The sequence below is a fragment of the Heloderma suspectum genome, chromosome 16, assembly GCF_057233095.1.
Source record: "Heloderma suspectum isolate Gila_16-S chromosome 16, 16-S_ref, whole genome shotgun sequence".
Lineage (NCBI taxonomy): Eukaryota > Metazoa > Chordata > Lepidosauria > Squamata > Helodermatidae > Heloderma > Heloderma suspectum.
In genome coordinates this window covers 4055908-4081829 of record NC_139473.1, presented here as the reverse complement: position 1 = coordinate 4081829, position 25922 = coordinate 4055908, and the positions used below count along the sequence as shown (strand labels likewise).

Sequence of the window (25922 nt, the reverse complement as noted above, 5' to 3'; positions counted from 1 at the left end):
CAGCTTGGCGCCTGCCAGATGTTTTGGGACTACAACTCCCAGCATTCCTGGCCACTGACCACACTAGCGCAGCCTGATGGAAGCTGAAGTCCCAAACACCTGGGGACACCAAGTTGGGGAAGACCAGCCCACTAGAATCTGATGGCCACTTTGGTAGTTTTTTAATTTTTAATTAATTTATTAATTAATTAAATTTATTAACCGCCCATCTGGCTGGTCACCCAGCCACTCTGGGCAATGTACAACAAAAGAACAATTTAAAACAATAAAATACTACATTAAAAACAAAGCCAAAAAGCCAGAAGTCACTAGAAGCACCAGAAAAGCATGAAAAATGTATGAGTTTATTCTGGTAGCCCCCTTTCACTCTCTGCGCCCCATATTATGCTCTCCCTCGTATCCCTGGTACTTCTTTGTACCCACCCACCTTTTATCCACTCTATAGTGCTCTCTCTTCTTACTGCTTCCATAGGTCTGCAACCCCATATTTGTTCCCTGTCTCCCCAACCCACAGAGGTCTCTGCTCCTCCGATATGGCTCCCTTTCTCTCTGCACCACCACATGTCCCGGTTCCCCTCCCCCTCAGCACCCCCCCCCCAAATTTTGGGACCGTTTCTGCTTTTTCCGCCTCCCTTGCCCCTACATCTACTCTTCTCTGACAAGCTCTGCAGAGGAGCATACAAGAATCTCCCCACCAGCAATCCACACGCCAGAGAGCGTCGCACACTCTGGGGGGGCGTGCAGCCTCTGGCTGGGACCACCATGTTCTTCTGCATCCAGGGAGCAGACGAACGATGGAGATGCAACGGCGTGCGCCATCACCCACCCACCGCCACCGGTAGGATCTGGCAGGCCTCAAATGTTCCTCGGAGAGGCAGAGAAGGGCGGCAGACTGTGAAATGCCTCCAGGGGTCTGCAGAGAGGCTCACATAGCGCAAGTCTATTCCACAGCCCTGGAAGGCAAACATTTGGATGATGGGGGAAACCTCTTGAACTTGCTGCAATTTGGGCGGAGTTTGGGGAGCCCCTGAATCACACCATGGGACAAAGCGCCCATACGGCTGGCAATCACAACATGCTCCGTTTTAGCACCACCTGCCTCTCCGTAACAAATCCTCCCACCCGCTCCGACGGAAACTTACCCGGCGTACGTCCGTTGATACAAAGACTCCGGATCCAGGCTGGCAGCATCGACGATTATTGCTTCATCAAAGTTTTTCAGGATTTTTACATTAGCCTTTTTGAGGCTGGACTGCAACATAAATTCCAGGTATTATTATTTACACTTGTATACCGCCCCGTAGCCAAAGCTCTCTCGGTGGTTCACAAAGATTACAAACCATTTAAAAATACATTATACACAGTGTAAAATTGTTTATATGTCTTTATGTAAACAGACAGCACACACAGTGAGAACATATATCTAAAAACAATTTATAAACAATCAGCCAAAAGACAATTCAGGACCTGATTAAGTTCATTATATGCTGCCAAATGCCTGAGAGAAGAGGGCAGCTTTAACCTGGTGCCAAAAAGATAGCAATGTTGGTGCCAAGCGGGCCTCATCAGGGAGATCATTCCACAATTGGGGGGCCAGCACCTAGAAGACCCTCTCCCTTGTTGCTGCCTTCCAAGCCGGCTCCTGGGGGAAGGCCTTAGATGCTGAATGTAGTGGATGGGTCAGTTCATGCTGGGAGAGCCGCTCCGTCAGGTATTGCGGTCTCGAGCCACGAAAGGCTTTATAGGTCAAAACCAGCCCTTTGAATCGGGCTTGGAAACATACAGGCATTAAGCATTATTAATTGGGGGGTTGGGGGGGGGGAACGTGCAGAACCTTCTTCCCTCCCTTTTAATTTTGCTCACTGCAGTCTGCCAGTAAACATAAATGGGAGGAGGAGGAGAAGGGGGGAAGGGGAAGCAAGGGGGGAAGGGGAAGCAAGGGGGGAAGGGGAAGCAAGGGGGGAAGGGGAAGCAAGGGGGGAAGGCTGGCTTCCGAACGTGAGCCAGATCCAACCAGAGGGCCCTGGGCTTGGACCGAGACACGGCCACGCACCTGGGGAGGAGCGGCGCTGTCCGCGGGGCCCGTGTGGGAGTCATTGTCGGGAGTGCCGCCGGGGCCGTGAGCAGCCAGCGCGAGGCTCCCGCTTGCAAACTCGTCTCCCCGGACCGAGTGGATGAGGTCGTTCAAGTATTTGTAGTAAAGGTTGCTAGACAGGAAGCCTGGTAAGAAAACCTGCAAGGCAGAGGGGGTGTAGGGGGAGAGAAAGGATGCCCCAGAGAAGGCTGTCGGAGCACGGCCTGCAGCTCAGGGCAGGGCTCCTGCTTCGCGTGCGGAAGGCCCCAGCTCTGACCTCGCCACCTCCCGTGCAAGGGGGGAGGCCCTGCTCACCTTCTCCATCGTGGTCCAGGCCTGCCGCAGCGGAGTGGTGAAGCAGTTGGGGAGCGGCCCTCCCTCCCTGCAGATATTGGATTCTATTTCCAGTCGCACAGAGTCATCGAAACCAAGAGGGTGAGTGGCTTGGAGGGAGAAGTACCTACAGTGGGAGGAGGAAGGCAGGGGAGGGCAAAAGAAATCCGAAGAACAGAGGTGAGCTGTAAAGCAGCCCAAATCCACCCCACCTCTTTCCCCCATCTGTCTCCCTTTATCTCCCGCACCATTCAGATTCGGGCCTTAACCTTCTCTGTGGGTTGTAGTGCTCATTTTGGGGGCCTGGCTTGAGGGGCATCGTGGAGGTGGGGAACGCAAGAGCAGAGCCGCCTAGAAGTGCCCCCCAAAATAGGCACTGACAAATTTACGTGCTTTTTTAAAAAACTCTTTTTTTAAAATAATAGGGAGATGGCAAGGAGCTACGCAGGACATGGTGCCCCGACCACTAGAAATCCCTTTGGCTTTGGAGATTTCCACAGGCAGCCTCTCTGCAGTCTTAAGGACTAGAGACTCGAGCTGACTTTCTCAGGATGCAGAATGGGCATCCAGTTCTGACTCCTGGGCCTTTTTCCTGTTCTGGTGCAGAACTGTGGGGGGCACCCAGCTCTGATCCAACAGCCCCTTCTATCATGGGTGCGTGCAGTGGAGGCTGGTGGCTCCGATGTCAGCGGGGCAGTGAATCGGCTCCGGGTTTCAGTCAGAACTCTGAAGGAGCTCTCCATGGTGCAAAGCACCGGCGCCACCAGCCTCCACTGGGTATATATCAGAGAACGGAGGTTGTGTCTACTGCTACAGCCTGACACCAAGTTCCACCTTGAGGAATGCCGGGAGTGTTGGTTCTGGGAAGGGGCTGGAAGGTCTCAGAGGAGTCTCAGCGTTCTCAGACAACTACGATTCCCAGGATCTTTGCGGGGGGGGAGGGGGAGGGAAGAGAACCATTTTAAAACCAGTTGAAGACCATAGTGTGTAAAGAGCCACTGGCCGGTTTGAAATTAAACTGGTATCTCACTACCTCCTTCCCCACCTATCTAGGTAAAAAAAAAAAGTAAGGAAGTCCCGTGCCTGGTCATTAGATAGTGTTTGAAAGCCACGGCAGCGGGCCCTCTACAAGACAGGCCTGTTTTTCAGCACTCATCTGGTCACCACAGACAAGGAGCTGCAGGCAGGTGAGCAAGCTGGCGGAGCAGAGCCCAGCACAGAAGCCTAGTGGGCTACTGAAGGAGGGATGGGGCACGGTCGCCTTCCCCTTCCAGCCCCAGAAGGCTAGCAGCCTCTGCCCCGCTCCCTCTCACAGTGCAATTACCCAAGCAGCGCATTGCATTCTACCTATCTGGCTGGAGCTGCTCATTACAGACGTGTCAAGGGGCTCCACAATTCCATCAAGGGAATGGGCCTATTTAATGAAACTCCTGATTGGAAAGCTCTGCTTTTGAAGCCAAGAGGCTCAGGGGGAGGAGGCATGGAGAAGGCTCTCTTCCCCCTCTCCCTTGCAGGGAAAGGCAGATGCTGAAATCGAGCAGGAGAGGGAGAGGAAGTAAACTGACACCATCACCATCTCTTCTAATAGGCTTTAAAAAAAAAGAATGTTTAATTCTATATATCCTTGTCTCCCGCTTCCTTGTGTGTTAAGCCTTAAATTTAGATTGTAAGCTCAAGAGCAGAGAGCGTCATACAACTTGTCTTTGTAAGACACTCTGGGAGTCTTTTTGGCTAAAGGGCGGGGTACACATGCTGTAAATCTTCTCTGTATATATAGAAGTCAAAAACTGTGTGTGGGTTTGCGTGTTTGTGGCTGGCTGCAGGGCCATCTGTAATGCAGGGAATAAGGGGGAGCTGCCCTGCGTGTAATCGCACTGTAGGGCCCCATGGACCCTGCCACTTGGGCCCTAGAGTTGCTGCCGCTTTTAGTTCACATTCTCACTTGCCGGAGTGTATGACAGGAGTCACTGCGTTGCACCATTACTTTGTTTATACTTCCCCTTACTAACAAGTGCACCCTCTCAATCATGGTGCAGGCCAGGTTTCTGATTTCAGCTACCAGTCATCCTACTGGCCATCTTTCATTCTATTGATCTCTCTCCCAGTCACTCTGACTTCCTTCACCTTGGACTGGCTGGCTGCCGTTTGTTCCCTCCCCTTTACTCATGGTTCCTGTTCTGACTGTGAGAGCACTTGGTTTCTCTCCCTTCTTCCTGCAATATCCAGCAAGGAAGCCTCTGCTGAACATTTTAATAGTGGTATGAGATTCAGTGTGGATTATATTGTAGTAGCACTTACAGATTCAGTCTCTTGCATTCTTAGTAGTGTTTTTTATTCAATCTGCTCATTATAATTGTTGTGCTTTTTTAATCAAATCTGGTGGATTCAACTTTTCACCTTTCTTATGGGGCCTTTCCGAGAAGCATAAACCTACCTTAATGTGTTTCTAACAAATAGTGCCTATGACAAAATTACATCCTGGGCAACGCCAGGTATATTAGCTAGTAAGTAACTAAAATAAAAGCTCTTTTCTTTCTTCTTAAAGAAGCTCAGGCAGTTAAGGGAAAGCTTTCCCCGCACCCCTGAACCACCAACCCTGTTCTGATGGAATGCTTTCAAGTTTTTCTCCAGCCACCATGAAGGCTAGAATAATAATAGAATAAAATAATAATAATCGTTATTATTATTTAATGTTAACGTTGAGGTCCTTTGGATCCCATGTTGCAGTGCTTGAAACACATTCACGCTCTCATCACCTGCTGTCAAGTTCAGACGAGGGATTGATGACATAACGCTGCATGTGGGAAAGCACTGATTGGGATGAGAGCACACAGGAGAGGGTGCGGAGAAGGAAGAGGTGCGGAGAAGGAAGAGGGTGCGGAAGGGCATTTTGAGAGCGCCGCTCACTTATCGTATAAGATCATGGCATCGTTTTGCGCCTCCTGCCCGTCGTACTGGCCCTCTTTGGCAGCCAGCTGAGACTGGAAATTATCTGCTGCCAGCCAGAACTGCAAGATATTAACGGCATCTTCTTTCTCCATGAACTAAGGAACAAAAGCAAAGCAGCGAGCATAACTACCTCTCCAACACAACACTTCCTAAAGTTCTTTACGTGCAATCAGAAGGGGGGAGAGAGAGAAGCTCACAACATCCCCATAGGGTAGGCTGCTGTCAGTCTCATTTTAAAGATGTTTACACAAGACTTAAGGCTTACTCAGCACTACCCGCATTTGTGGCAAGGCTACTGAAAATGGGATTTGCGTGTCAGAACATTCCCCCTTTGCCAGAGATGACCAGCAGAACTGCCACAATGCCACATGTTCGAACCACAGCAATGGAAGCGCTGTGGGTTGGACATCAAGGGGGAACCTGGAATCTTGCCGAACAGTTTCATTAGAAGGCACTGTCAGGCATGTGAAGAAGGGGGAAAAAAAATATGCCGGAGAGTTCTTATTAGCAGTTTATCCTGCTCAGAGAAAGCATTCGCTATAAATACACTTGAGAGTTCTCCAGGACTCTCCAAGCTGCGGCTTCTTCAGCATTTATGTTAAGGCTGTTTTCACACCCTTCCTCTGTCAAGTTTACAAGGATTCGGGGGGGGGTGTGTGTTTTGAAACCTGCATGACACACAGCCCATGTGGACAGGAAAATGCCTAATATATCTTTTTGGATGTACATGAGTGTGTGCGTGGGGGAAGATCTGCCACTCCCAATCCCACTGTGACTTTAGCCATACACAGGGGAGCTGGGAGGAGGCGTGCTTGGGAAGCCCTGATGAAGAACGCGACCAGGGCCGTAGCATGTGGGCAGGGGCCATCTCGGTCTCAGCTTCCTTTCTCTGAAATGGGAACAAGGGTCGCCCATCCTCACAGGGCTGTAAGGGCGGCAAATCTAACCCAGATCTACCGAAGCAGGCTGCTCCAGCTTACACCTCTTCTGCTTGGCAAAATGAGAAACTGTACCCAGAAGAGAAGGGAAGCCGCCTCACCTCGGAGAAATAGAAGAGGGCAGATTCACAGAAGAGAATATCAGCCAGGTAAACGGTTCCGCTTGTCAGCACCTCGATCTGGTATTTACAGAAGTGGTGACTTCGCAGGAATTCACTAAAGTGCCTGCGCAAGGGACAGAACAGCCTCGTTAGGAGGGAGCAGGAGGCAAGCGGCTCCGACTCCAGCCCGGCCGAGCTCAAGATGCCAACATGCGCAGAAAGGAGACAGGAGGGCATCAAGGATTCCTCCTCCTCTAACCCGGGACTGGCTGGCAGCAAGGTTACAAGCTAAACTGCCCGGACGTGAGCCTGCAGGGGGACCTGAGAGACAACAGGTTGGGATTTGTCCCCCATCCCACCCCCTATAATATCATGGTCAAATGGAAAGAATCATAAGGAAGCCAGCCAGAACAGCAAGGAAGCGTCAGAAACAGGCCAGAGCACGTCAGGGACATTGCTTGCGTTGCCCGCCCCCCGCATAAAAGCTTCCAGGCAGGATTGGCTCTCTAGTTCTAGGGTGCAGAACCTCTATCAGCCCCAGGGCCAAATTCTATTTCAGAGACGCTCTCGGCGGATGCATTCCGGTGGTGAGCGGGGCCAAATCCAGCAGAGGGCAGGGCCAAAACCCCCAGCAAGTTTTACCTTTAAGCTCTACTGCCAAGAAACTAAGTCTCAGGAGAGAGATTTCAACCTTTTAGAACAGGGGTAAAAAACCTACGCAAAAGCTGGGAAACCACAAAACAAACAGCAGCCAGGGGGAAGGGGTGTGGCTACCGGGGGGAGCCCCAGAGAGCTGGATTGTGACCCATGGAAGGTCAAGGCCTGAGGTTCTGCACCCCTGCTCTAGTCTGAGCAGCAGAGGAAGCCTGCTGCTTCCCTCCAACATCCTCCCTCCACTTAGCTCTGGGGCCTTCACCTCAACCACTTTCACCTGGTAAGAGCTATGCCTGGCACTTACAATATAAAGCACCCTCTCCCACAACTTTTTAATTTTTTAAAGAGCGGATGGACTTACTCTTGTTCCATGGCATTAAACACTATCGACTGCGCCATAACGAAGCAATTGGGGTCCACCTGTCCGTCTTCCCCACAAATCTTTGCTGTAAGGTCACCAGATCACAGGTTAGAGGTACTGTATATGGCGGCATAGTATAGTATAGATATTTATTTACAGCAATTATATACTGTATAGTACTGTATACTATAAAAACAGATTCTGGAGCAGTGAACAATAAAAGATAAAAAGAATAAAACACCATATTAAAAATTTTGTCTTTAAAAACAGAATACCAATAAAAAGCTATTTGCTAGTTTTAGGGGCATATCTACGGCACAAACTTAAGGAGGGGTTGCAGTGGGTCTACAGAACACGGCTTCTCCCAAAGAATCCCCAAAGTTTGCTACCGTGACAAACAGGTCACACTTATTGAGCACTGGACTCTTGGATAACCCAGGACACACACACTCACACTCCTTACCAACAATGTCGTTTCTCATCAACTCTGTAACTGGTATTGGTTTAGCAGCATCAGGAGAAATATATTTGGTAAAAATTGTAACTGCATCCTGTTCTATACCTAGAAAGAAAAGGGGGGAAAGTGAATATGCAGCTGCTAGGTTTTATTCTGATTGTATTGTTATGTTGTGGTTTTAATGCTTTTATATTTTATATTGTTTTATCCTGTGCTTTTTGGTTTTAATTTTTCTGAACCGCCCAGAGAGCTTTGGCTATTCTAGGCATTATAGAAATGAAATACATAAATAAATAAATTCTGAAAAGGAGGAACAGGCCTTTGTGACAGGTAATGCTGCAAGCTTTTCTTTTAAAGAAATGGTTAAGTAGACTGCACTTTTTCACCAAAGAACCTGAGACCACAGCCCTTGGAGAAGGAAGCCGACAACTATGCAGCTGGTTCAGTGTGTGTGAGTGGGATTTCAACTGGCATTTCGTGAACAGCAGGCCCCCTGCCCCCGTGTTGCACGGCAAACTACTTTTGAAGCCGAGGGGCCTTTCAGATCTCATCCCCGACTACAAGGGTGTTGATCCTTAGGCCTGCGAACCAAATCTTGAAAGCTAAACGGAACTGGGAGAAGAGAATAATGGAACTAAAAGAAGAGTTTTACAGGCTCGATACCCTGAACTAGATTTGCCGCTGGGAAGAATAACTTTACATGGGGGCCCTAAAGACACACACTTGGGGAAACCACTATAAAGACAGCAGTAGGGGAAGTCAGCTCCCGCCTCCTCGTCTGTAACAGCCTACAACTCCCATCAGCCCCAGCCAGCGCAGCCAGTGGTGAGAGACGATGCAGGCTGTCGGCCAGTGTTGGGAAACTTGTAGGCCTCCAGATGTTTTGGCCTACAACCCCATGATCTCTCGCCACTGACTATGCTGGCTAAGATAACACAGGGCTGATGGGAACTGTAGGCCAAAACATCTGGAAGGCCACAAGTTGCCTGCCCCTGCTTTATGCCTCCCTCCAAATGGCGGATTAGACATTACACAGGAAATACAGGGTGCTGCCTTTTTACCGGTCAGATGATTTGTCCACCTAGCCCAGTATTGTCTGCTCTGACAACAGGAGATCGAACCTGGGGCCGTCTGCATGCAAAGCATATATTTGCCACAGAGCTATGGCCTCTGCTTGACAAAAGCCACCCAAAAACAACCCGATTGCAACAGCCATGTATTAGAATCCCTGATTTTAACACATTTATTCTCCTTGTGCTGTTTTTAGATGGTGGGTTTTTCATATTGTCTGCCACCTTTTTGAGAGGGGAGGGGGCTGTTAAAAATTAGAGGCAAACCTTCTGTGTGCACTGAAACCAGGCAGTCCATTACGGGCTGAGCATCAGTTCAGTACGGATGCAACACAACTGAGAACGTGTAAGACGTATGGAGGGTTCTTTTCTGAGAACTTCCTGAAGAAAAGTATCCAACACTGTAAAGTACGCTTATGGAAATACAAGTTAAAAGTTTACTAAATTTGAAGCAGCTGTCTCACACAAACATAAGGTTCATTAAGAACATTAGAACAGCCTTGCTGGATCAGACCAAAAGCCCCTCTAGTCCATTCTGTTCCTCTAGTGGCCAACCACATGCCCATGGGAAGCTGACAAGCAGGACATGAGCACAATTATAGCCCCCTCCTCCTTGGGTTTCCCCCTGCTATAAGGAGGCATCCTGCTTCCAATGCCAGAGGTCACATATAGCCATCAGGACTAGTAACCAATAACAGCCTTCTCCTCCATGAATGTGTATAAGCCCCTGTTAAAGCCATCCAAATTGGTAGCTATCACTACATCTTGTGTTAGTGAATCCCATAGTTTAACTCTGTGCCATGTGAAAAAGTCCTTCCTTTTGTCTGTCCTGAATCTCCCACCCTTCAGCTCCATGGGACGACCGCGTCAGGTTCTAGTATTATGAGGGGGAGAAAAATGTCTCCCTCTCCACACCAGGCATAATCTTGTGCACTGCTAAGCTAAACAGTCCCAGAAGTTGTAACCTTCCCTCGTGAGGGAGTTGCTTCAGCTCCTTGATCAGTTGCCATTTTCTGCACCTTTTCCAGCCCTACAATACCATTTTGAGGTGTGGTGACCAGAACTGTCCACAGTATTCCAAGTGTGGTCGCACCATCGATTTGTATAAGGGGAGGATTATCTTGGCAGTTTTAATCTCCACCCCTTCTCCAATTATGGTCACACTGGAATTGGCCTGATTCAGCCACTGGGTTGACACTTTCATCGAGCTTCTACCACAACCCCAAGAGCTCTTTCTTGGTGGGTCACTGCTAGCTCAGATCCCATCAGCATATACGTGAAGTTGGCATATTTTGCCCCAATATGCATCACTTTACACAGAGCTGCATTTTCAGTTCATTGCTGATCGCAATGAAATAATCCCAATAGTGAGCAGATGTCATAATCCTTTCGGTCTTGGCCTTTAAGTCTTTGAAGTAAAGGATCTTGATAGTGCCTGGCTTGCGTACAGAGAGAGAGAGTCAAAGAGAAATCCCTGCTTGAATCTAAGCAGAGATACACACTATGCAGCGTAAAAGACACAACAAGCTGCGTGACCCAAGATTTTGGCTTGTGCTCCTAGAAAGCTCCTGGGTCCCACAAGCAGGTCAGGAAGGGAACATCCTCCCCCAGTTGTTCTTTCCCAGCATCTGGCATTGAGAGACGAGGAGGCGGGAGCTGACTTCCCCTACTGCTGTCTTTATAGTGGTTTCCCCAAGTGTGTGTCTTTAGGGCCCCCATGTAAAGTTATTCTTCCCAGCGGCAAATCTAGTTCAGGGTATGAAGGCTCCAGTTAGTCACAGTCTAACTTCTAAGTATTATGCTAACCAATTAACAAAATGAATTGCCCAACAGAAATCTTGGTTTACATTGGTCTCTGTTTTCCCTTGGTGGTGGGAAAATAAATAAGCCCGCCTGCTTCTTACAGAGCAAGAATGGAAACATCTGTCTCTCCAGTTGTTGGTGGACTGCAACTCCCAACATCACTCACCATTGGCCATGTTGGCTGGGGCTGATGGAAGTTGTGGTCCAACAGCATCTCGAGGGTCACACCTTCTCCACCCCTCTTATAGTGGCAAGGTGTCTCTCAATGCCAGATGCTGGGAAAGAACAACTGGGGGAGGATGTTCCCTTCCTGACCTGCTTGTGGGACCCAGGAGGCAAAGCTGCCTTAGGCTGAATCAGACCACTGGGTTCATTGAGCTCAGTACTGTCTACTCGCACTGGCAGCAGCTCTCCAAAGTCTCTGGGAAGCAGATCCACTTCCTGGCTCTGCACCCTAAAATCCCTTGAACCGGAGAGGCCAGTGGCTGAACAGAGGAACGCTCTGCATGCAAACGATGCACTCCGCCAGTGAGCTAAGCCCTTCCCGGGGGCGCATGGTCCCATTCAGCACGGTGGTGCTTACACTTTAACCGCTGTTGGTTCTCCTGTGTCCCAACGGGAAGTTACTGGGTTACGTGATGAAGCGCTGCCTTAAAAGAGGAAACCTGATCGGAGTTTTACACACTACTGTGAAATAAATCAAGCGTCTTTTCGGAAAGGCCGTGGGAGGGAGGCGGCCAGCACTTACTTTTCATGAGCTTTCCTGACAAGTCCTTTAGTGCAAAGGAGGGGCTGTTTCTATTGGATGCTGAGCCTTTGGAAGAGTCGTGAGGTTCGTCCGGAGTAGGACAGCCCTCTGCCTCAGACGTCCCAAGCCCGGGGCGGGCTTTGCTGCCACCCTGGCAAAGCAGCAAATGCTCTGGAAGGCTAAATGTCTGGCCATTCAGTTCGGTGGCCAACCGCTTGGCCGGTGAGGGCTGAGGCGGGCCGGAATCCTCCAGTCGCTTGTCAAGCGACTCCGAGGAGGCAGAAGACGTGGCGTTTCCGTGCTGTTTGAGGGAAGGGGAGACCGGCTCGGCCAACGAGCTGTGTTTGACAGTGTTCAGGCTGTGTGCTCTGATGCGGGACCACGTGGTAGAGTGGAAACTCTCGGCCTCCAGCCAGAACCTGACCAGGTGCTCCATGCGGCGCAGTTCCATGAATTGGATGAAATATGGGAGGGCCACGGCATCCCGAAGGATTTGCTCAAGTGTCTTGGAAAGGCTGGATTTGGTCTCTTGAGCCTGATAATCCAGGCAGGATCGGCCTAAAGAGAAGGCAAGGAAAGAAGAATGTTGCTTCCTGGTTTATATTTTTTATTATTGCTGCTGCTACTGCTTACATAGCACCATCAAGTAAGTGTCCATGGTGCTTTACAGTGTAGAAGAGGACAGGTCTCCGTCCCAAGTAGCTTGCAGTCTCAAATGAAGCTATTCTGGCCCCGGGTAGCTTGCAAATTGAAACAGCAGGACTGTCAACTGGTTAAAGAATTTTTAGCCAATTCATCACCAGCAAACCAATGAAGGCTGCTATCCGATCAATCCATCAAAACTCATACAATCATACTCCCCCGCCCCCCCCCATTAATTACTTGAATGGCAAATATAGTAAAAATCAATCCTTCTGAAGCAAAAAAACATATTTCCTTTGCTTTTGGATGATGCACATGAGTCTTGTAGCAGGCCTCATCTTAGCTGAGCATGAGCAGGGGGGAAGTGTCTCTCCTAAAATGATGGCTACCATGCATGATTTTTATAGATACTTGTATTTAAAAGAGTACATTTTTTAAAAAAAAGTCTAATTAATTGGGGCACTTCATAAATCACACTTTTAACTGACTTACCAATAACTCTACAACTAAGAGATTAAGTTGAAAAAAATTTATAAGTAGATCATCAAAGCCTCATTATAGGGGCCATCTCAATGCAGTAGGGATGAGTGAGAATTTACAACTGAACAGGGTTTTATGCTTGTCTTTAGAAGGTAAGGCAATTATTAATTGTTCCTGACAATTTAGCCTCAAAACAACAACAAACACGTCCTTTGCCCTCACCAAGTGAAGCCAGATCAACTGAGCAAGTTTTGCAAAGCTATGTTAAGAAAAGGCCATCCCACCCAGACAAAACAGGGTGAGAGGTCAAGGATGCCCATTTATGAAATAATCTCCCTGATGAGGCCCGCCCGGCACCAACACTGTCATCCTTTCAGTGCCAGGTTGAAACTGTCCTCTTCTCTCAGGCATTTTGCAGTGTATAATGAGTCTTTTCAATGTCTCTGGCTGCTTGTTTTAAATTGTTTTAGATATACGTTGTTGTTGTGTGTGTGTTTTTCTGTCATTATGAGAATGGTTTTTATATTTTATATCATATATTTTAATGGTGTTTAAGTTTTGTGAAATGCCCAGAGAGCTTTGGCTATGGGGCGGTATAGAAATATAATAAATGAAATGAAAAGGCTTACCCAGGTCTCCAAAGTGTGCAGCCTCCATGTGGCTGGGTTGCTTCTTAAGAGCTGCCGTGCGGCTGCTTGCGGAGTCCATGTTGGCAGAGATGGCGTTGATGGCCACATGGCTTGGTCCGGCGGCCTCCAGCGCGGCATGGTTTCTGGTGCTTCTCTGAGGGGAATGTACTGGTACTGTAGCTGGCACAGGGAAAAAATAAAAGGAAACAGGGTGTTTTGCCCCCTTACCAAGTGCAGGCCTACGGTTTCCAGATCTACACAGCATTCAGTCCTCCTGGGCAGAAAGACTTGGCTAGAGTGTCTGGTTTCAAAGGCAGCGGCCTCCACACTTCCTCCCTCGATGCAAGGCACTATGGGAAATCCAAGACTTTTTTTTTTTGCTTTGCCCCCATGCAGAGAAGAAAAAGAAAGCAGCAACACATACAGGATAGAAGTGGGGATCTTTAAGCTCAGTGGTTAAGCAAGAGAAAGCAACTGCAGTTTAAAGAGGAAGGCACAAAGACACCTACTGTAAACAAACCCTGGGGGAAGCCAGGAAGCCACTGTAAATAAGATGGACAGTGAAAATAATAAGGCAACTGAAAGGAAAGGAGTTTTAATGAACAGAAGATACTAAGTACATTAAAGCTGTGTCAATTTGACTATTATTTCAGTATTTATATATTGCTTCCCATTTAAAAAATCCCCAAACGATTTACAACAAATTATGTAACAAAAAACTATAAAACACAACAGTATTACAAATTGCAACGCATTGTACATGATAACAGTGGAGTAGATATTGTTCAGGGAGCTCTCCGCCCCAACAGCAAGTTCCACAAACAGGACTGGGAAAATCCATACATCACATCCCAAACTGCATGTGGAAAACAGTAAAATACTGAGCTGATGACACACCATCACTGAAAAAAAGAGACCCTGGATAACAGGGATTAGAGTTCCTGATTTAGGCTAAGCCTCCTAATCTTCGAGGATTATGAATGTTTTGGAGGAACGGATGCTGACCAAACTCAAGAGGATGGGCATTTCTGTGCTAGACAGTGGGGAAACCTCTAAGCCCCAATGCTATTTGAGCACTCTGGAAAGGCGGATTTCTTATCAATGCCTCTCGCCGTCACAGCAGATCCCAATTCTATAAACGCAAAAGGCAGCTACTTCCTAGAGTTCTTGAGCCATGCTGGAGCTCTTCCCATTTTACAGCACAGCAGTTCCCGTCACCCTGAGTTTAGTCCACATAGGGAATTATCTTACTTGCCACTGCGCTGACACAAAGGACACTGTGGTAGTGTACAGGACCTCTGGCACAACAGCACCAGTGTTAGCTTGCATGGCGGGATTTCCTGGAAAACCTCCATGACAGCTAACGCTATTGGCATTGCGCTAGAGGTCCCTTTGCAACGTTGCCGTTAGCGCGACGACACAATAGGGAACTGTCCATATTGGATCCAGTGTTGCTCGGATCCAGCAACCCTCTTCATAAATCTGTCATGGTGCGGTAAAAGGACTGCCCTGCTTCTTCACACATAGGTTGCAAGAAATGGGAAGGCTCCATATTTTCATCGAAAGAGAGATGCAATATATAAATGTTCATACTTGTATATAATGCTGTATTTATTGATTTATTATATTTATATCCCACCTTTCTTCCACCATGGAACTCAAGGCGGATCCATGTGGTTCCCAGGTAGTCTCCCCTCCAGGCACGGACCAGACCTAGACCTGCTCAGCTTCAGCAAGGTGGCTGCTTCCTTTGCCTTCAGACGAGGCCCACTTGTGCCTTAGGCAGGGCCAGCACCAGGCTCCAATAAGCCCTTGAAATAGGCTAGTGATGCTTGACCCCCCCGCCCAGCAGCACTGCAGCTGTCAATCAGGGTGCCGCACCCTCCGAAAAACTCTCCCCTGTGCATTTCAGGAGGCAGAAAATGTACTATGTTTCAAACGCCTCCCGAAAACACACTTGTTCACCCAGGCTTTCTCGGGCTTGCAATTAATTGCAATTAATCATGCGCTGCTCCATCTTACTGCTCCTTGTATTGTTTTGTACTGCAATTGTAGCTGGAACTGTCTTTGATAGCATATTTTAAATGTGATTAGTAGGGTTACTGCAGTTGAAATTGTTTTTAATGGTGTGTTTTAAATGTGATGTTAAATGTTTATATATGAACGACTTAGGGATTTTGTTATATTAAGTGGTATATATTACTAATGAACAATCACACACACCTTCCACCCAGATGCTCTCAGCCACGATACCACTTTGGGATGGGAGTTAAGTGGCTCGTCGAGCCTCTTATATTTCCCCAAATGCAACGCCCAACATCAGGCATTCTGTTTCAGGAGAGAAGATGGTGGCCGCCTAATGTTGATTGAAGCCAAGTGGCCACTCGGCTCCTGTCCAACAGGGAACTGGTCTCTGCCGTTGCAGCAATGCCAGGCGAGGTCCTGATGGGCCAGAGCCAGAGATAATGCATCAGCCCTCGTGTGCCCCTGTCTGATCGCAGGGTACCAGTAGCCCGAGTATGCCCGGTGCTGACTCCAGGAGGGGAGAGCCCAAACTGCTACATGGTGCCAGGGTTATCGAGGGGTCTGGTCACTTGGGAAGAAGTCCATTTGTGTGGCAATGCACACTCCTGAAGCCCAGACAACTCTTTGGGAGATAAGAGTGGCACTAGAGAACCGAGGTCGGCCACCCTCTCGGTGGTGGCCAACCTCTCGGTGGTGGCCCCCCAACCGTGGAACGATCTCCCCAGCGAGGCCCGCCTGGCGCCAACATTGTTGTCTTTTTGGTGCCAGGTTAAGACCTTCCTCTTCCCTCAGACATTTGGCAGCATAGGATGAGGTTTTAACAAGGTCCTGGATTTTTCTTATTGTTTACTGATTAAAATTGTTTAGACGTATGCGTATCTGTGTGTGCGCTGTCTGTTTATGTTTGTATGTAAATGTTTGTTATAGTATGTATAATGAATTTATGTTTTTTTAATGTTTGTAAACCACCCAGAGAGCTTTGGCTATTGGGCAGTATAGAAATGTAATAAATGAAATGAAAAGTTAAGTCTGTCTCAATAAATCTGTTGTTTTTGCTGCAACAAACTAACAAGACCCCCTTCTGGAGCTGACCACCTCACGTTACCCATCACAAATCTGAGAACTAGCACTTACCTTTAATTGCCTTGGCTTCTGTTGCCTTCTCATGCTCTTTGCCTTTCACTGCAAAATACAAAACCACACCATTAGGTACTTTGTGTAAGTAACAAGAAAGTAGAGCAGAGGACTATCATCTCCTCTGTAGAAATGCCACTGGAATTCACTAGTCAAGAGATGTATCAACACAAGCCCCCACAAAAGTACATATTTTTATTTTACAGACTTATTAGCCACCTTATACTATAGGGCCTAGAGCAAGCAGCTCTCAGGGTGATGTACAATAAAAACACAAATAAAATCCATATATGTCGAACCAGAAGCGACAAGGCAATAAATGAAAAGCGGCAATCGATTAAAAGCAGCAGAGGCTAAAGTCACAGGCATCACGACAACTAGGTCTAAACATACGACAAAGATAGTAGAATGGCTTAAAAACACAACATGGCGCCCATTTTCCGGTTGAAGGGTGGGGGAAGATATGGTTTCCATAAATATTAAAATGAGAGGTGCAAATGGCTAGTCACGTCAAGGAAGTCACAACTGCCCTCAGAGGCGTGGTCATCTCTCACACCAGCATTTCTTCGAGGCCTTCGAGAACAGTTGTGCTACATCCCCACCTGCCATGGAAAAGGCACTGCAGCAAAGGAAGCACCACCCCACAGACAGACAAGCAGGCTGTGGCAGCTAAACGAGACAAAGACAACAATATCTGACACACATCAGTCTGGGGCAAGAGTAGCTGGTGACCCCAGGCGGAAAGGAAGGATTGCTTCCCCGCTTCAGTGGCCTGTGGCTTGGCTCTTCGGTTCGAGACATCTGGAACTATCTGCTCTCTGGACATCTTTCTGCAACCTGTGTTGCGTGCCATGCCACCGTCTGAACTGTGCATGTTGATCTGGGAGGTGGGCAGCTCTGGCTTGTCACAGGGGGGCTGGAATGGATGGCCTTTTGGTCTCCGTCCAGTAGTCCAATAGTCAATAAAAGCAGACAAAGAGCCTGGCCTATTTAGAAATGAATGGTATTCTACTACACCCCCTGCCAAAGAAATAATGGGGAGGGAGAAAACAGAATACACTTAGTATCTTGAGATTATACCAGTGAAATAGTAAGCAGGATTTATGCAGCACTTTTCCCAATTGTTCAAAATGCTTCACGTACATTTATCTCGGGTATCCTTGCAAACAGCTAGGCAGGGTAGGGCAGTAGTATCCTCCATATTGGAGGGAGGGGGTGGAGTTTACAGCAACAGCCTTTTGTACATGACACCGGGATCCTAGTTTTCCCTCCCCATGTGTCATTTCTGAACCTTTCAATGCAGGTGCTTTACAGATGAATCCAGCGTCTCATTTGCAGCACACTTAGAGAAATGATGCTTGTTAAGTGGCAAGTCACAGAAATAGTCTTTGCCTCCATCACAAACAAGCAGGTGTCAAACAATTAAAAATGCAAGAAAATAAAGGATAATTGCCACAAAAGGAAGGACTGCGATACTGATCTAAATGCTAATACTTGCTGCTGCCTAATCTGTGTGCGTGCACATGGTGGGGGGGGGGGGGCGCGCAGATCCATTTGAAACTTAATAACGTAATCTTTATACATCTAACCTGAGCCTCAGTCTGAAAGGGATATGAAGATAATGGCATTCCATCCTGCACTAGCAGCTTTAGGACAGGGGAATTAGCCTAAAACACACAGGCAATGATTTAACGAGACCAGCTTCCTAGTCAAAGTTCATCACAGGTATCTGGCTAATTGTTGCAATACCTTCCAAAGCATTTCAAGCTGTTAAGCATGTACCGCATTCGTTTCATAAACTGGCATAAACACCCCCTTGCTGTGTCAGCTCAGAGAGAGAATGAGGGCAGGTGCCCAGCACAGGACTGGTACCCAAACTGGCAGCCTCGCGTGTATGCCTCCCTTTTCTCCCCATAACATTCAGGCACATGTTTCAGCGTGGCATGACGCTGCTGCCGTGCATTGCCCCTCGCCCGCTCCACATGGCTGGCAGGTCCAGGGACATCTACACAGGTCATGTCTAAATGTTATGTCAGCATATCAAGTAAGTCCACAAAAGTTAACAGCCCACAAGATGTTCTTACTTGCCCACCTGCCTACACATAACACATTGCTAGCCGTTTCTGGCTTAAGAGGAACATCTCTTAATGCCACCCTGCTTGGTCACCTGGGGGAGACCCTTAGCTGCCACAGATTACCAGGGGCTATTTAGGAGCCCAGGAAAGGACTTGACGCAGTCCTGCCATTTTCAGAACCAGGCCCGTTTGGAGCGCAGTATTTAAGTAGTATGCTAATCTCTTACCAAGCCATTGAATACGCAAAGGAGAGGGCATACTTGGGAATTCCAAGGGCTTCATTATCAACTGACCTCTCTCGCAGAAATTTTTAAGACTGGATTGCTCTGAAAGATGCCCACACCCCTCTTGCTTAGATTTCAGACTTCCCCACCTCCTGGGATCACCACTAGACTCCTTACTTAAAGAGAACGTGGCCCTAGAAGATTCACAATCCCCACCACAATGTTCTCCCCACCCACACCCCACACCCCTCAACCCGTGTCTCCACAACTGGAATTCCTGGCAAAATACAACACTGTAATAGTATTTCCAATTCAGGCCAAGTTCTAACTAAGGCCAGTTTTCCCCAACCTAGCGCCCTCCAAGATGTGTGGGACTACACCCTCCACCATTCCCAGCCAACATCTGGAGGGCACCAAGTTGGGGAATGCAGAACTGGACACTTTGAAGGCATTTCTGCCAATTTCCTTTGATTTATTTACATTTGTTTTAAACTGCATGCAATGGGTCACCAGAAAAAAGTCAGGCGACTGCAAGCCGATCACACCCTGGCCTACCACACACAGTGTAAGGATAAAAAGAGTAATAATCACGTGTGCTTCCTTCCTTGAAGGAAGAACAACATAAAAATAACACATACGCACCTTCCCCCGAAGTACTGCGAGATTTGTTGCCCCCACACAGCAGGTGGGGAGGGAGATGAGAGCTGTTTACCTAGGACCAGCCAGCGAGTCTGTAGCAAGAGATGGGGACCTTCTCTCATAGTTCAGTCTCGTTCCCCATGGCTTGTTGTTGTTGTTACAGAATACACTAAGTGACAGAGATGTTGGTGACATTTTGGCTTGAAGAAACAGACACAGAACCCTGCCACTGCCACAGCTGGTCTGCCACTGGTAGGGTTGAGCAAACTGGAGTCACACCAAGTCACTTGGAGAATTGAGGCGGCTGGGCCATTGCAGCATGGAGGGAAATGCTTCCTCTGCTTGTCAAGCCCTCTACCGCTCGCCACATCTTCTCTTCTGCAGCTTACACTTCCTCTCCCACAATTCTACACCATTCTGCAAACTGTGCCCTCCTGCCCCAGGCACATAGCAGCTGATCTGGAACAGAAAGTGGGCTTGTGGACAACTGAATTGGCCTCTAGCACACTGGTCCCCACTCCATCCACACTCCTACAAATCAAACACTGCAACAAATATAAACCCCCAGCTCTATCGCTAGATGCTTGGTTTAAGAATATGGGCCTTTTCTAAACACCACCACTTTAGCTGGTTAGCTGGTATTCTTCAGCCATGATTCTCTCTCTCTCACACACACGCACACACCCTGACTTTGCTAAAATGAACTAGCTTGATTGAGAGACATGTAGCTTGCTCCCAAGCAGTGCTGAGCACCCTTTTGTGAGGCGGGCAGGTGGCAAGTTAGCTTTGTTTGCCGCATTCCATGTTCCATTGCTCAAACAAACATATTATTTGGTTGGGGGCACAAAAGATCAGTTCCACAAGGCTAAAACACTGGGCAGCTGGCAATTCCACCTCAGAGAAGTGCTGAAATCCAGAAGCCACCTGGTGATGAAACAGCTGACTGAGAATTGGAGGTCACTGAAGAACACACCATATTTGGAGGGCCTGCCAAAGCAGCCTACACACATTTCGAGTCTCCCAAGCCCCTGTGCACCACCTGATGACCTATTTCAGGAGCCCCTATCACCAGATATGAAGTTTTTAGAACTGAGCCAGGGAAATGTTCTTGCACAACAACAGATGTGGCTTCCACAGTTTTGTCAAGCATCCTGCAGCAGACCCACCGTCATCTTTCGAGTCAGAGCTTTTTGGCTTCTGCACTTTCGTTTCAGAAACTGGGCGATTCAAACCTCGATTTAAAGCAAGCCGAAGCTTTTATTTTACCCTCCTTTAGGGAACTGCTGAACTTCCTTGCTGGTTATGATAGAAGACACTAGACAGATATTTATAGCCGGGCTCTTGCTAAGAGGTCTTGAACCATGTACACCCCCGTCCCTGCTCTACCTGAAAAAGCCATCTGTTATTAGCAAACAGGTAACAGCCCTGGAATTGCCACCCTATATCCAAGAGATTCTGATCTTTTAATGTTTGTACGCAACATATATGGGATTGGTTTCTTTCTCCCTCCTTCCACCACCCCAGCAGGAGAAAAAACAGTTGTGGGAGCATCATTTCAAGCTGAAGAACAGCAGGGGGTGGAAGTGTTATTCTTCATACCTGCCCCTCCTTCATCCAGATGTGTATCCTTCCCAGGCTGCTTGGGGTCATAAAGAAAGAAGTGAAGGAACAAATCACAGAGCCTGGGTGTCATTTGTAACCCAAGATGCTTTTGCCTAGGGGCTGTCACCTAATTAAATAAATCTTAGTTGAGTAAGCATTCAGGGTTTTGCTAATAAATTAAATCTGCATACATTTATATGCAAGAAAAATATTTTAAAGTGGCCTGCCCTAACCTGGTTCCTTCCAGATTGCTGGACTGCAACTCCCATCATTCCCAGACAGCATGGCATGGTACATGGAGTCGCCATTCTGAAAAGAGACTGAACCACCCAACATCTTAGAATTAGGTAACATGATGGCATTACACAGGCAAGTCTGGGAGAGAGCCAGGGTGGTGTAGTGATTAGAACGGGAGGACCTGGGTTCAAATCCCTATACAGCCATGAAGCTCACAAGGTAATCTTGGGGCAGTCACTACCTCTCACCCTAACTAACCTTACAGGGTGGTTGTGAGGACAGAAATTTGGGGTGGAGTGGGGAAACCATGCAAGTTGCTCTCAGCATCTTAGAAGAGGATATACACTTAACGAATACATAATTGGTTGAAATTAATCAGGTATGGGAAGAACTAGCCCTGTGAAAATCAATGGAGGGGGTAAAGCAGATATCAATGGAGGGGGTAAAAAAGATAAAACAGGTCAGAGAAAAGGCATTTCCCTGCCCACTTCCTCCCACATGGGAGGGGATGCTTCTCTTAGAGAGATGGTTACCTCCTGCAGCTTACGGTAACTTCTTGCATTAAAAATAACATTTAAAAAACCTGTTGGAGGGGACCTTTTTCAGCCAATCAAGCAATTATCTAAACATTGGAGACCTGTTTTACTTAACTGGAGTTGTTAGGGATTGAGCTGGGCCCCTTCTGCATTGAAAGTATCTTCTTTACCCCCTCCATTGATTTTCACGGGGCTAGTTCTTCCCATACCTGATTAATTTCAACCAATTATGTATTCGTTAAGTGTATATCCTCCTCTAAGATGCTGAGAGCAACTTGCATGGTTTCCCCACTCCACCCCAAATTTCTATCCTCACAACCACCCTGTAAGGTTAGTTAGGGTGAGAGGTAGTAACTGCCTCAAGATTACCTTGTGAGCTTCATGGCTGTATAGGGATTTGAACCCAGGTCCTCCCATTCTAATCACTACACCAGCCTGGCTCTCTCCCAGACTTGCCTGTGTAATGCCACCGTGTTACCTAATTACTAACTTGCTTCCAGTAACAAGAACTTAATTCATGTCATCACCTTGGGCAGCCTGCATTTCTAGTTACACCCAAATATTTCTGTATTACTGTCTGCCTCAAGCACAAGAGGATCGCTAAGAGGGCACAACAGAAAACAAAAGCCAGTTATGTTTCAGCATAGTAAAGATGTCATTACAAAGAAATACTGTTTTTCACAGCAGCCCCATGGGGCGCCGACCACAGATACAGGGACGGTTCTGAACCAGCGCCAAATATCTATAGACTTGGCACCTGCCCAAACTGCTTGGGTTAAAAACACACAGGAAAAAAGAGTCAAGAACTCCATGCAACATTTATGTCTGGTGTAGACAAGGAGATGCCCACTAGCCTGGTTATCTGCGGTGAGTAAGAATCACTTACAGGCAACCAGGCCAGAAAAGCTTGTGTTGTCTCTTTTCACACCATCCATCTGCCATGAGCACGTGATCAGGGTAGCTACAAACTTCTCTGCAGGCCAGGAAGCTCTGTGCATTTATTTGAAATTCTGGGTTGCCAAGTCGGTTCCAAAGAATAGGAGATGTGAAGCCTCTGTACCTAATTTTCTTGGATGTGCCCCTAAAGTCTAGGGTTGCAGAGGAGAGATACAAGCTACTTATTTAGGAGGCGGCCTGAAGCTTGCTTATTTGCAGACACTCAAAATATGGTTAGTAGAATTTCCCACTGGATCTATTTAGTGCTGAGGTGTTAATCACTTTGAAAACCAGAGGCTGCTTATTTGAGATAAGAGGCTGTATCTCTTTGTAAGAGATACAAAGGAGTTAAAAAGTGGTGTTTAGTTCCATACAGACTAGTGATGGACCACGCAAGCTTCTGAGTTCTTCAGAACTATTCTACTATATGAAGAGTTCTGTGAAACTCAGAAGATTGTATATTGCTTATCACCTTCAGTTGGCCCACTAAAATCTCACTTTCACACATGGAAGTTAAAACAAAAGGACTAGACCTTCTAATCATGCTTAATGTCTCTTTTGTAGTGATAAGACAGCTGGCCTCTTTCTTTAGCAAACTAATAATACAGGTGTGTAATCTACTCCATCAATTAACATTTGAAAATTTAAACATAGCCACTTTGGGCTGCTGGTTTACACTTTTAAACCCAACATTAAAAAAAGTTTCTTCAGCTGCTCAACCAAGGGTACCTCTCTACAATGCCTCCCCATTCAATTTTTGCCCAGCCTGATCTCTCAGACTTCCAAGGGTGCCGGCAACTACAGCCATGCGTTATTCTAGCCTTTCCCAGGCTGATGCCTTCCAGATGTTTTGGACAACAACTCTCAGGATTCTTGACAATTAGCCATGCTGACTGGGACTGATGGGAGTTGAAGCCCAAAATATCTGGAGGGCACCAGGCTGAGAAAGGCTGTCTTATTCTCAGTTGCTGCCATCCGAAATAATACAGCTGTGCACCCAGAGAAACCTCTGGCAACATGAACCCTACAGGAAGTCACTTTTAAGTTTAAAATTTCCTGCTTCTTTGTCCTGAAACGAAGGAGGTCTAAGTAGCTCACTATCAGCCTGTCAAAGCAATACTGATTCCATGCCCCACCCTGTATTGTTCTCAGTAAATCAGGCTGAAGTAGAGGAAAGTCTGTATGACTTGAGTGCTTGCTCTTTTTAAAAAAATCCAGCTCTCACAAGTCATTCACTTTCACAAATCATTCATTAGGCTGGGGACCTTCCACAGATGTTTGTAACTACTAGGCTGGGAGCCAAAGTAGCCAAAGTACGCTTTTCAGAATTATCCCATGGTAAAGCTCTTCCTGGGTTGTACCACTTCAGACTGTAGGGAGAGAATCTCATGTTTTGTGTCCTTGTTAACAGAATACCTTAGCATGTGGAAAGCTAGTGTAAGAAGGGTTCTAGCTAAGCATTTCCACTGAAATACATGTTTTCTATACACAGGAAGCTTTTTGGCTTCCTATACACAGGAAGCATTCAAGCATACCACACACACACCTGCATTCTGAAGTGATACCTTCCCAGGCAAGATGGAGCATACCATCGATCATTCTCAATGGGTATTTTGGTTCCAAAATGCAGGTGGAAAGGCTGACCTGTATTCTGACTCCTGACTACATCAAGGAGTGTGCACAATAGTGCCAAGGATGGAGACGGGCACTAGTGCTGCCTTCTCCTTCACCAGCTGCTCATAAAACAAATTTGTTTTGTAGTGGCACTATGGGATGCCTTGTCTTTAGGTTTCTAGGGCTTAGGGTATTTAGGTTTCGAGGTTGATTGCTTTTGGAAAATTCCAGGTGCCACCAACTGGGCACAACAATTACGCCTGTTTCAAGTCTGTTGACATTTTGTTATTGAGTATCTCAGCAACACTTTCTTGTCCAGGGCGATAAACTGTTTAAAGCAAGAAAACGTTATTACACAGATGCTTGATGTAGAGCCAGCGCAGGCCACAAACAAGGGGTGTTCAGACACCAAACTTTCCCCTTTAGAAGTCTTTCTGATCCTTTCTCGCCTGGGAAGGGCAGACCACCAGTAGGTTGCCAGAGGCTAAGTCTTGGCAGACCAGATATGGCATGCAAGCCTTATGCCGCCCTTCCTTGATTTCTGTGCCTGGTCCCAATACTAGAACATAAGGCATACTGCTTACCTGTGCACCAGATTCAATCCTGGCCACTGAAAAGCAGACCAGATACACAGGTCTTTCTCATGTTTCTGGACCATACTTGAGGCTAGCAAGCCTCCAGAGACTGCTGCAGGAAAGCCAGGGGCCATGTACCCATGAATGAGATTCTCTACTGCCATGTTTGACCATGGTTAAGTGGCATCTGCATTTAAGTGGAATTGGCTTTTATGCAAACCAGGGAATAAGCTGGTTAACAACCCTGGTTAATGTCCATGACACTTCAACCCTTACACCTGTATTCAAGTGAGAAGTTGGGAGAGGAAGTATGCAATCTTGCAGCCCTTTTTCCTTAGCCATGGTGATACGTTATGCTGTATTATGCCTGCACTGGACCCAGGGATGTGAGTCTGGTAACTGAGGAACCGCTACCAAGACTGGGGTGCCGCCCTACACACACACACACACACACACACACACCAGTTTCAGTCCAGGGTTTGTGTCTGTAGGAAAGACCCCTGCATAAGAAGACTACAATGAATTCTTTGAACAGTTAACGTGCCAGTCATATCAGATGTTGATTTTCACAAAAGCCATACATGCCTTAAAAGTAGCTGCTTTATAAAATGAAAGCAATTCCCATCAAAAGTCTAACACACACACAGAAAGTATGCATTATGCAATCCACAATTTATGAGCTCAATTCAGAAAATGCCAACAGCATGTTTTATTATTATTTCCTTAATCTATAGATGCCTTTCTCTTTCGGCGAAACAGCAGAAAGTGAGTGCTCAGTCCACTCCTGAAATCAGGTGTTTTCAGGTCAACCATATTTACAGGTATCCCCCCCCACACCGTTGCCCCTCCACTGTGACACATAGAATCATAGAATAGTTGGGTTGGAAGGGGCCTACAAGGCCATCGAGTCCAACCCCCTGCTCAAGTCAGGAATCCAAGTCAGACACATGCTTAATGACCAACTTCAAATCGGTGGGTGAAAATGTATTTCTCACATTTGTATCCTGTCCTTCCTCCAAAGAGCCTGGGGCGTGTTATACTTCCCCCCCACCTTGCCATTTTAACCTCACAGCAATCCAGTGAGAT

General features: G+C 47.3%; 1 protein-coding gene across 1 annotated transcript in view; it reads right to left on the bottom strand.

Moving 5' to 3' along the window:
* The window catches only part of AKAP10 (A-kinase anchoring protein 10), a 35742-nt gene that overhangs the window by 6407 nt on the left and 3413 nt on the right, over positions 1–25922 (bottom strand). The window contains exons 2-11 of the mRNA XM_084823105.1: positions 16399–16446; positions 13240–13419; positions 11489–12046; positions 7874–7972; positions 7411–7495; positions 6396–6519; positions 5315–5451; positions 2390–2534; positions 2054–2233; positions 1143–1252 (exon numbers count right to left, since the gene is read on the bottom strand). Of these exons, the coding sequence (XP_084679231.1) occupies positions 1143–1252; positions 2054–2233; positions 2390–2534; positions 5315–5451; positions 6396–6519; positions 7411–7495; positions 7874–7972; positions 11489–12046; positions 13240–13419; positions 16399–16446 (1666 nt within the window). The remainder of the gene's footprint in view (positions 1–1142; positions 1253–2053; positions 2234–2389; positions 2535–5314; positions 5452–6395; positions 6520–7410; positions 7496–7873; positions 7973–11488; positions 12047–13239; positions 13420–16398; positions 16447–25922) is intronic.